The 12,247-nt window shown below is 42.5% G+C and overlaps 1 protein-coding gene across 1 annotated transcript in view; it reads right to left on the bottom strand.

Annotated features, from left to right (window-relative positions):
* slc13a3 (solute carrier family 13 member 3) overlaps positions 1-12,247 on the bottom strand; it is a 64,614-nt gene that overhangs the window by 22,355 nt on the left and 30,012 nt on the right. The window contains exons 6-9 of the mRNA XM_063041143.1: positions 10,136-10,261; positions 7,204-7,293; positions 4,687-4,791; positions 4,086-4,183 (exon numbers count right to left, since the gene is read on the bottom strand). Coding sequence (XP_062897213.1) covers positions 4,086-4,183; positions 4,687-4,791; positions 7,204-7,293; positions 10,136-10,261 — 419 coding nt within the window. The remainder of the gene's footprint in view (positions 1-4,085; positions 4,184-4,686; positions 4,792-7,203; positions 7,294-10,135; positions 10,262-12,247) is intronic.

Consider the following 12,247-nt stretch of genomic DNA (forward strand, 5'->3'; position numbering starts at 1 on the left):
CAGTATACAACCCGAAATCCTTACTCTTCACAGACATCCACGGAACAGAGAAAAAAAGCCCAAAGAATGAATGCCAGAGCAACATTCAAGGCCCCAAAACCTCCCCCTCCCAAGCAAAAGCATCAATCCTGCCCCCACTTGCTCCAGAAGCATCACCCTCCCACTGCCCACCATGCAAGCAACGGCAAAGCCCCCAGAGAAGAGGATCTAGAGTTCATCAAAACCTATTGTCCATCCCAACACTCAGACATCTCAGACAAGCCATGCTCTCTTCTCACTACTACCATCTAGGGTGGCCATTTCCAAATTTCCAAAAAGGAGGACATTGCATCCGTGGTCATAGGTTACCATATCTCACACTGACGTCACGTGCCTATACAGTCCTGCCTCTCTTTTACCCCGAGTATTAAAACTGCCTTCGCTCCGGAAATCCTTGGCCATTCACCCGCAGCCTTCTTGCTCCAAATCCAAATTATAGCTTTCAGTTCCCACTGTTTTAAGTATAACTGAGTTAATTTATATAAGTTTTCTAGTCAGGCCCAAAAAAGGAGGACAAATTAACGTACGTCGCGAGGTGGCGCCAGACTGAGGACAGAATGTTCAAAAGCCGGACTGTCCGGCCTAAAGGCGGACGTCTGGCCTCTCTGCTACCATCAGGCAGGAGGTACAGAAGCCTTAGGCCCCACACCACCTGATTCAGGAATAGTTATTACCCTACAAATATCAGGCTCTTGAACTGGTGTGGAAAACTTCACTTATCTCAACGCTGTACTGACTCCACAACCTAAAGTCTCACTTTCAAGGACTCCTTACAACTTGAGTTCTCGGTATTTTAGTGTTTGCAGTTTGTCTTCTTTTGCACATTAGTTGTTTGTCAGTTTTTGTTTGTGTATAATTTCATAAGTTCTATGGTATTCATTTTTCTGTAAATGAATTTCAAGGTAGTTTATGTGTGTGTTTCTCTGGTAACATATTTGTACTTAGATAATAAACTTTACTTTGAATTCCACACAATGTGCACAGCTCCAGACCCTTCTGTTGTAACTGTATTACTGCACACAATTCAGATGAAAACTCGAGTACCTAAAGGAGTCCCTTGGCTGTGGGAAATTTCAGACATTCCAAGCTGGAAATAGGAATTGCTAGATTTCTCCCCACAGCAAACCCCAAACCTGTAGAACAGTACACTGAATTTAATGTTTAACTTTACATTTTCATTTTGGGAGCTTGGAGCAAGACCAACATTGTCGCCCAAGCCTATTTGCATATCAGAAGGTGTTGGTTAGCTGTCTTTGAAGTGCTTTGGCTCCTCTGGTACTTATTGGCATGAAGTTCCAAGGTTTAGACCCAGGGATAGTCCAGTATTTCCAAATGTAACTTGGAGGGACTGGTTTACCATACATCTCCTGCTCCTGTCCTTCTTGGTGGAAGATGTGTGCTGGGAGGAGTTGCATGAGTAACATCAGTGCTTTTTGTTGATGGCCCACTGCATCCATTGTGCCCTGGTGATGGATCGAAGGAAGGGTTGATGAGTACCAGCCAAGCCAGCTGCTTTGTCCTGTATTGTGTCCAGCTTATTGAGAATTGCTTGAACAAGTAGGTGGAGGGCATTTCATCAGACTCCAGATTTGTGCTAGGGGGTGAATACTGGAAATGTGGAGTGGCTTAGGATGTGCACCATCGTCTCCTCTCTCTACCACGGGTTGCAGGTTGTTCATGATGTGGTTTCCTCTGTACAGGGGAAACCAAACACAGATTTTGATGACTGCATTGGGAAGTTCCTCCATTAGCTCTACAAGCATTGGTAGGTGCTTCTCACTATTTGATACGTTCATTCTCCAGATCATACCCACCATGACCTCTCTCCTACCCTGCCTCAATGAGGCTTGAAATAAAATGCAGGAGCAATATATCACCCTTCAAGCACAAACATTATCAGGATTTGAGAGAACTGTTTCTCTACTTATATTTTCACCTCTTCTGGATCCATCTGTTGTTTCTAGAACAGTTTATTGATAATTGTTGAAGCGGGTAAGTGGAAAGCATTTCAACCTATTTGTCATATATGTGTATTCCTGGAAATGTGGAGTGGCTTAGAATATGCACACCATCTCCTCCCCACTCTACTGAGAGGTGTAGATGCCTCATAAGATCATAAGATATAGGAGCAGAATTAGGCTATTTGGCCCATTGCGTCTGCTTTGCCATTTCATTATGGCTGATCCAATTTGACTCTCAGCCCAGTCTCCTACCTTCTCCCGATATCCCTTCGTACCCTGACTAATCAAGAATCTGTTAACCTGTACCTTCAATATACATAATGACTTGGCTCCCACAGCTGCCTCTGGCAATGAATTCTACAGATTTACCACTCTCTAGCTAAAGAAATTCCTCCTCATCTCCATTCTAAAAGGACACCCCTCTATTCTGAGGCTGTGTCCTCTGGTCTTAGACTCTCACACACAGGAAACACCCTCTCCACATCCACTCTATTAAGGCCTTTCACTATTTGAGAGGATTGTGTTAGGTCACCCCTCATTCTTTTGAATTCCATCAGATGCTCTTCATATGACAAGCCATTCAATCCTAGAATCATTTTCGTGAACCTCTTTTGAACACTCTCCAGTTTCAGCACATCCTTTCTAAAATAAGGGATCCAAACCTGCTCACAATACTCCAAGTGAGGCCTCACCAGTGCTTTATAAAGTTTCAACATTACATCCTTGCTTTTTATATTTCAGTTCTCTTGAAATGAATGCTAACATCGCATTTACCTTCCTCACCACAGACTCAACCTGCAAGTTAACCTTCAGGGAATCCTGCACAAGGACTCCCAAGTCCCTTTGCACCTCATTTTTTGTATTTTCTCTCTACCTTGAAAATAGTCAACTTTTCCTTTCTTCTACCAAAAAGCGTGACCATACACTTCCCAAACCTGTGTTCCCTCTGCCATTTCTTTGCCCGTTCTCCTAAACTGTCCAAGTCCTTCTGTAGCCTACTTCCTCAAAAGTACCTATCACATGCAAACTTTGCAACAAAGCCATCAATTCCATCATCCAAATCAATGACATATAACGTTAAAAAAAATTGGTCCCAATGCATACCTCTGTGGAACACCTCTAGCCACCGGCAGCCAGCCAGAAAAGGCTCCGTTTATTCCCACTCTTTGCCTCCTGCCAAACAGTTACTGCTTTATCCATGCAAGAATCTTTCCTGTAATACTATGAGCTTCATGATGTGGCCTCCACCTGTTGATCCTAAATCCACCCACATCTACCTGGCACCACCATACCATGTGACATGGAATTTCTGCCGTGTTGCACCATACAAAATACCTTAGCATTTTTCAGCCCTCCTCACTCCCTTCTGTCATTGTCCAGTTCCTGGCAACAGGCCATCAACCTAAAAAAATTAACCATGTCTTTTTCTCCCCACAGAAGCTCAAGCTTCTCAGTTCTTCTAGCATTACTGCTTTTTACATAGAAATCTGTTTATACTGTATATTTAAAGCGGAGATGGATAAATATCTTATAAAATCAAGGAATTAGTTATAGGGAAATTTCATAGAACATAGAACACTACAGAACAGAACTTTGTCCCACAAAGTTGGAGCCAACCTTTTAATCTACTCCAGAATCAATCTAACTCTTCCCTCACAGATAGCCCGCCTTTTTTCTTTCACCTATGTGCTAAAAATTGAGGCCACCATATTGACTGATGGATTCCTGCTCCTTTTTTCTTAGCAACACACATCAAAGTTGCTGGTGAACGCAGCATCTCTAGGAAGAGGTGCAGTCGATGTTTCAGGCCGAGACCCTTTGTCCTGAAACGTCGACTGCACTTCTTCCTAGAGATGCTGCCTGGCCTGCTGCGTTCACCAGCAACTTTGATGTGTGTTGCTTGAATTTCCAGCATCTGCAGAATTCCTGTTGTTTTCCTTTTTTCTTATGTTTTTTTTTTGTTTTCCCTCTGTTTCTGTAATTCCTGGCTCAAACTGCACTAGGATTGTTTATCTCCTACATTCCTGACTATTTCCTTCCAAGAGTCTCATCTCCTCCACAATTTGGCCAATATAACTGACGTACCTTTTGGATTAAACCACCACTTCAACGAAGGCTTTTGGGATGGGAAGAAGCACAGTAGAATAACGAACGTCATTCCAGTCACTGCGTCAGATAAATAGCTGGAAAACAGTTTGTACAAAGCTTAGAGAAGAGAGTTGATCTTTATTGGTGACTCCACCTCTGAGGAAGGAGGAAATGGAAATTCAGTCAAGTATGTGTGAGGAATTTTTCTCAAGCTGCTGAGATGACTCTGTGGGTCGAGCAACATCTGTGGAGGCAGAGAGATGCTCAACTCACACTAGAGGAATGGACTTTTGGAACAATACTGAAAAGTTTCTTTACTCAGACAAGTGTAACCTTATTTAATTTTCTGCTCTTTTTGTTGTGAATGCTCAGTCTGCGAATATATTGAAATCTGTTGATTAACAGGTTTTTGAATATTGAAGAAATCAATGGTGTGAACTGAAATTACGACAAAGGACAGCCATGATCTTATTAAATTATCAAATAAAACTGGAAGGCAATATAACCAATTTCTGCCTCCATTTCTGCTATGTATTTTTTTCAAAATATTTTTATTTGGGTGCTTCAGCTAAGTAAATTAGAAAAAAGTTTTCCTTACCCCTTTCTGAACAAAATGGCCCATCCAGGAATGAACTTTGGATCTCTTGTGAGAAGCATAGTTGCAAATAAGAAGAAGAAAACTGAAATTGCACCCTCTGCAAACCTGGAGAGAAGAACAAACAAACAATTACAAAGCATTTCAGAACGTTCCAAAGCAATTTTTTTCCAAACCAGATATTGGATGAACACTGGTCAATGCATTTTATGTACATATAAATCCATTTGAAATCAGGGTGGCACGGTAGCTCAGTGGTTGGCACTACGCTTTACAATATCAGTGACCCGGGTTCAATTCCCACTGTTTCCTGAAAGGAGTTTGTACGTTCTCCCTGTGACCACATGGGTTTCCTTTGGTTTCCTCCCACAGTCCAAAGATGTAACGGTTGGTAGGTTAATTGGGCATTGTAAATTGTCCTGTGATTAGGCAGGGATTAATCTTGGGGGGGGGGCGGGTGGAGAGGGGGTTTGCTGGGCATTACGGCTTGAAGGGCCAGAAGGGCTTATTCCGCACTGCATGTCAATTTAAAAAAACAATAAAACGTTCACATTATAGTGATGTAGGAAACAGAGCTGGTAATCTATGCATATAGTAATGTGACAATAATCAAATGACTTATTTGTTGATGATGCTGGTTGAGAGATCTCAACCTCACTTTGCAACATAGGTTACCGATAATAAATTGCCAACCTTTTGCAGGTAGGGAGTATCTGCCTACTTTTAAACACATATTCTGGTTAAGGCACTGCTTAAATCTGTTCTACAATTCTTTGGTGTAGCTTTTATATCTACTCAAGATGGCCTACGTCTTCACACAGGTCTTTAATTTAAGACTTCATCCAAAAGATGTCACTCCATCAACACTTCACTTGTCTGTCCCATGGATTTGATGCCATAGTAGATATCATTATGTACTGTGTCGTATGGCGTGGGCGATCATGGTCTTTCTATGAGCATGATTGTCCTAGGACCAGGGGGTTCTTCTTACCACTCCATATACTGTACAACTAGGATGTTGTTTAATTATGTTGGATTTTGTGAGTTCTACTGCCTGTGCCTTTCCCAGTTATTGGTTCCGAGAAGGTGGTTTACAACTCATCTATCCTTCAGCTTTCCCACTCTTTTCCCCATTTTACCATGGAATTTCAGAAGTATTCTCCTGGTGAAATAATTGACTCTTGAGTATAATGATAACAGGATGTCTACTGTAGGTGGTGGGGTGGAGAAACGTCTCAACCAAAGGAGGTGTAAGGTTCTCCTTCCCTCTGCTAGCCTGCAGACCACCCTTGGGCAAGGGGTAGCACCTGCTTAGCCCCCTCCCCCCACATGAAGCCATAGGAGTAGGTGGTGGGTGGTTGTATGAGCAGCTGGTCCACATCGCAAGTCCACTGACATGAGGCAGACAATCCCTGAAGAGCACTGGTAATGACTGGAAAACACTGCCCAGAAGGCCGCAATGACAAACTACTTCTGTGGGAAAATTTACCAAGAACAATCATGATCAAGAGCATGATCGCTCGCGTCATATAGTACGACATGGCACACAACGAATGGATTGTATATCTAATAGAAGTTACACTGAATGTGAGAGCAACACACACAGAATGCTGGGGGATCTCAGCAAATTAGGCTGCACGTATAGAGGGGCATGAACAGCTGACATTTTGGGCTGAGACCCTTCATCAAGATGGAGAGGAAGGGGGAAGAAGCTGCAATAAAAAGGTGGAGGGGGCAGAAGAAGTAGGTAAGACCAGGTGAGAAGGAAGGTGGGTGAGTGGGGGGTGTGGGGAAGGAGAATGAAGCAAGACGCTGGGAGGTGATAGTTGGAAGGAGTATAGGGCTGGAGAAGAAAGGATCTGATAGGAGAAGACAGTGGACCATGGAAGAAAGGGAAGGTGAAGGGAACTAGAGGGAGGCGATGGGCAAGTGAGGAGAAAAGAAGGAGGTGAGAGGAAGAGGAATGAAAAAGGGAGAAGGTGGAGGGGAGAGAAATTACTGAAAGTTGGAGAAATTGATGTTCACACCATCAAGTTGCAGGCTATCCAGACAGAATACGAGGTCTTGCTCCTCCATGCTGAGTGTGGCCTCATTGTAGCAGTAGAGGAAGCCACCGGCTGACATGTTGGAATAGGAATGGGAAGTTGAATTGAAATGGAAGGCCACTGGGAAATCCTGCTTGTTATGCCGGAGATTGAATGTGATTTTGGGAATGAGAATTATTAGATTTAACAGAGACCAAGTATTGGATTGATATGATTACAATTGAGAGCTGAGAGAGAGAGAGAAAGTAATTGCATCTATATTGGTGGTGGCAACCTCACTTTTCAACATAGGTTACCGATAATAAATTGTCAACCTTTTGCAGGCAGCGTGATCACTCTGACTACGCTTAAACACATATTCCAAATGCTGCATGGATTTCAGGAGACAGGAGGGGAAATATTTTAATATGTCCCAGCCCATCAACACAAGAGTAAAGACGAAAACAAGTCAGTGTTGTAGATCATCCATGCTTACGTGATTGGTCCCAGTTTATTGTATTCACTCCGTATCACATCCTTCACCCTGGCTTGGGACTCACTATCACTTGACTTCTTGCTGCATGACCTAAAAGGAAGGGGTAGAAAGAGGGAAAAAAAAGGAACTGAAGAATTGTCACCACAGCACGTACAGCAAAGCTTCAGAACAGAAACAAACAGGGTGGAAGTGAATTTAAACTTTCAAAACCATGGTCTAAGTTAGGTTATAAAGATCAACATATTATACTGAGAATTCTGTATACCTTTGTTTATTTTATCTTTGAATCTTATTATTGTGTTTAACAGCCTTCCACCAAACAACAGGAGAAAGCCCAGTTGTAAGGAGTCAATAAATAACTCAAGTTAATATGGAATTCATAATATATTTATATTGTAATTGTTATATCATTATATAGTCATAGAGTACTACAGTACAGAAACAGGCCCTTCCGCCCATCTAGTCTGTGCTGGCTGTCAACCTGCACCTAGACCATGGCCCTCAATACCCCTCCTATCCATACTTCTCTTAAATGTTGAGATCGAACTTGCATCCACCACTTCCACTGGCAGCTCGTACCACACACTCACCAGCCTCTGAATGAGGAAGCTCCCCCTCAGGTTCCCTTTAAATACAATATTTCACCTTTCATCTGAAACCTATGACTTCTAGTTCTAACCTGAGGGGGAAAGCTTGCATGCATTTTCCTTAACTTTGTATAAGATCTCTCCTCATTCTCCTGTGCTCTAGGGAATGAGGTCCTAACCAATTCAACATACAACTTAGGTCTGTTGTGTATTTAATATGTGATTAATATTGTAAATATATTGTTTGATTAAGCTTTCTTTGTTTGTTTAAATAATTCATATTACAGGTTATATGTAAAACTACGTAAATGGCATACGTCATCATGCCACCACATCATAAGTACATGCCTTGCTTAAAGTGAAAACAAAACTAAAACATGCATGTTCTGGCTTTGTGCTTTTCTTTCAATTAGTTTTACGCTTTGGAGTTACAAAGCTTAACAAGTTCCTCAATTCCTGGCAACTTGGCTTTGTAAGGGTATACCTGTAAGTAAGCGTACTGGTGGAATTCATTAGATGATTGACAAATCAATGCAGGTAAGCCTGAAACTAATGACTGTTCATGAACCTGAAGCAATGATCTGTTTGTCTCTCCACATATGCTGTCTGAATATTCCCAGCATTTTCTGTTTTTATTTCAGATTTCCAGCATCTGCATTTCTTTTTTTCCTGCTTTTCAGAACCCAGAACTATTCCTACCCTGACACAAATTTCAAGTCAAGTCAAGTCACTTTTTATTGTCATTTTGACCATAACTGCTGGTACAGTACACAGTAAAAATGAGACAACATTTTTCAGGACCATGGTGCTACATGAGCAATACAAAATCTACACTGAACTACGTAAAACACAAAACTACATTAGACTATAGACCTACCCAGGACTGCATAAAGTGCACAAAACAGTGCAGGCATTACAATAAATAATAAACAAGACAATATGCACAGTAGAGGGCAGTAGGTTGGTGTCAGTCCAGGCTCTGGGTATTGAGGAGTCTGATGGCTTGGGGGAAGAAACTGTTACATAGTCTGGTCGTGAGAGCCCGAATGCTTCGGTGCCTTTTGCCAGATGGCAGGAGGCCACCCATACCTAACAGGAAAGTTATCAATAAGATTGAAAGAATATTGACAGAATTTACAAGGACGCTGCTGGGACTTGAGGACCTGAGTAATAGGGAAAGGTTGAATAGGTTAGAAGTGTAGGGAAATGAGGGGAAATTTGATAGAGGTATACAAAATTGTGAGGGTTATAGATGGGGTAAATGCCAGCAAGCTTTTTCCACTGAGGTTGGGTGGCACTAGAACTAGAGGTCATAGGTTAAGGGTGAAAAGTGAACTATTTAAGAGGAACCTGGGGGGGAACTTCTTCATTCAGGGTGTTGATAGTGTGGAATGAGCTGCCAGTGGATGCAGTTTGATTTCAATGTTTAAGTGAGGTTTGGATAAGTACATGGATGGGAGCAATAGGAGGCTCTATGGTCTGGGTGCAAGTTGATCACACTATTATGCAAAGTATTAGTTTGGTTCAGACTATCTGAGCCAAAGGGTGTTTTTCTGTGCTGTAGTGCTCAATGATTCCAAGTAGGTTACAGAGTTATATAAATTAAGAATTACAGATATGCATGAAATGAGTCACAAATAGAACCACTAGTTCAGCTGAGGCTTTAGTTCCCACCCACACTTCGTTCAATATCAGCAGCAGAAAGGAGACACCAGTGGCTGGAGCAGGCAATCAGATTGAGGAACTCAGCAGGTCAAGCCATGCATCAGGGAGGTGCTACAGGTCCACCTCCAGGACTGCACATCATCTCTGAAGCTTCTTTCCTGTAGATATCCAGCTCACTCAGTTGTGATACCCTAATTGTCCCTGCAGAACATCCACTAAATGGTCTGTTGTGACCTCCTTGTTCTGTTGATAATTATTGGGCCTGTTCATATGTCCACTTTTACTTAAGTTTGATTATTGACATTTGCACATGTGACCATTCTGATAATTGTTGATTGCTCATGGCTGTTTGCACTATTGTCTTGTAAATTGTTGGTTGCTAATTGTTGGCATGTGTTTTATGCTTGGCACTGAACCACAATCAATTTTGTTATGTTTCACCTACAAGCAATAAAGCAATTCTGATTCTGATCTGTGGGTGGAAATAAATTGTTGTAAGGTTGCATAATCCTGCATAGATTTTGTTTAGCTTGCTGAGTTCCTTCAGCTGATTGTATCAGTAGGGATAATGTTTGGAGATGGTGGGGGGGAACAGATGGACATGCTAAAACTTGGACCATAGGTACACAAGAAATATTTCATCTCAGGATTGCTCCCATTTCATTTGTTCCTCCAGATACCTTATATTGAATCCTCCATGCAGGAAAGCGATCCAGAGCCAGCCAATGATCAGAAAGATGAACGCGAGAGGGAATGAAAACAGAAACCAGGAGGAAAAATTCACCATGTCGTTGCCAGGGAAGTAACTGAAACAGAGTAAGATTAGCCCACAGTCTCATAACATGAAGAAAGATATTAATTCACATCGTATTATTTGCAAACCTTTAATATTGATTTCCTTACCCAAGGAACCATGAGAAGAGAAGTTAGGATAAGGGGTATCATTAACTCTTCCCCAACCCGTGTTTTCAAGGGGTGGTATGAATCAATGCTTCCACATACATGAATTGAGGCAAGATAGACCATAAGACCATTAAACATAGGAGCAGGATTAGGCCACCATTTGGCCCATTGAATCTGCTCCACTATTTCATCATGGTTGAACAGATTTCCTCTTAACCCTATTTTCCTGCTTTTACACTTTATGTATCTGAAGAAACTTTAGGTATACTCTCTAATATTATTAGCTAGCTTACTTTCGTATTCTATCTTTAATGATTTTTAATTGCCTTTTGTTGGTTTTAAAAGCTTCCCAATCCTCTAATCTCCCTTTTGCTCTATTATTTGCCCTTTCTTTGGCTTTTTTGTTGGCTTTGACTTCTCTTGTTAGCCGCAGTTGTGTCATCTTTCCTTTAGAATACTTGTTCCTCTTTGGGATATATATATCCCGTGCCTCTGAATTGCTTCCAGAAATTCCAGCCATTACTGCTCTGCCATCATCCCTGCTGGTGTTCTTTTCCAATCTATTCTGTCCAACTCCTCTCTCATGCCTCTGTAATTCTCCTTACTTTACTGTAATACTGATACATCTAACCCTAGCTTCTCCTTCTCAAATTTCAGGGTGAATTTAATCATATTATGATCACTTCCCCTAAGGGTTCTTTTACCTTAAGCTCTCTAATCAATTCTGGTTGATTGCACCACACCCAGTCCAGTATAGCTGATCCTTTAGTGGGCTCAACCATGAGCTGCTCTAAAAAGCTATCTCATAGGTACTCTAGAAATTCCCTCTCCTGTAATCCAACACCAACATGATTTTCCCAATCTACCTGCATATTGAAGTCACCCATGACTATTGTAACATTGCCCTTTTGCAATGCATTTTCTACCTCCCATTGTAATTTGTAGGCCACATCCTTACTACTGTTTGAGAGTCTGTATACAACCCCCATCAGGGTCTTTTTACCCTTGCAGTTCCTTAGCTCTATGCACAATGATCCAACACCTTTTGACCCTATGTCACCTCTTTCTCATGATTTGATTTCATTTTTACCAACAGAGCAAATGCCACCACTTCTGCCTTCCTGCCTATCCTTTTCATACAATGTGTATCCTTGGGCATTAAACTGTCATGATCCGGTCCGTGAAGTCCGCATTCCGGTTCGCGGACCGGTCCGTCGAGCCTTATTCCAGGCTTTCCGGTTTTCCTTTGTTCTGTTGGTGCCTTAATTGGGGCACATGATTCTCATTTTGGGCTGGCTACATAAACAGCTCCTGGGTTCAGCTTCAGTTGCTGGACTGTTCCCTTCCTTCTGTAGCCTTGCCTGCTACCTTTCCCATGAAGCCTCACCTGCTACCTTTCACCTGAAGCCTCGCCTGCGTCCTCACCTATTCTCACCATCAAGTTCTACTGTGGAAGCAAGATTGGAGCCTTTCTGTGTCTAGATAAGGAACTGTCTTTCGTTGTTTAGAACTGGCTCTGTCCTTGCCTTCGCTAGGTATGTCCGACCATTTGCCGCTACCTTCAGTTGGAACTGTCTCTGTCTCCATGCCTTCGCTAGGTAGGTCCGGCCATTCGCCGCTACCTTCAGTTGGAACTGTCTCTGTGTCCATCCCTTCGCTAGGTAGGTCCGGCTGTTTGCTGCTACATTGTGTTGGGAACCGTCTCGTCATGTTCAGCATTCTGTGTATGAATCCCGGCCCTACATCCTGTTCCCAAGGAGGGGTCCCGACTCTGTATTCTGCGTTTCAGTCTCCCAGGACCAAGGCTCTGCGTTCTGCGTTCCAGTCTCCCGGGACCAAGGCTCTGCGTTCTGCGTTCCAGTCTCCCGGGACCAAGGCTCTGCGTTCTG

The sequence above is a fragment of the Mobula hypostoma genome, chromosome 2, assembly GCF_963921235.1.
Source record: "Mobula hypostoma chromosome 2, sMobHyp1.1, whole genome shotgun sequence".
Classification (NCBI taxonomy): domain Eukaryota; kingdom Metazoa; phylum Chordata; class Chondrichthyes; order Myliobatiformes; family Myliobatidae; genus Mobula; species Mobula hypostoma.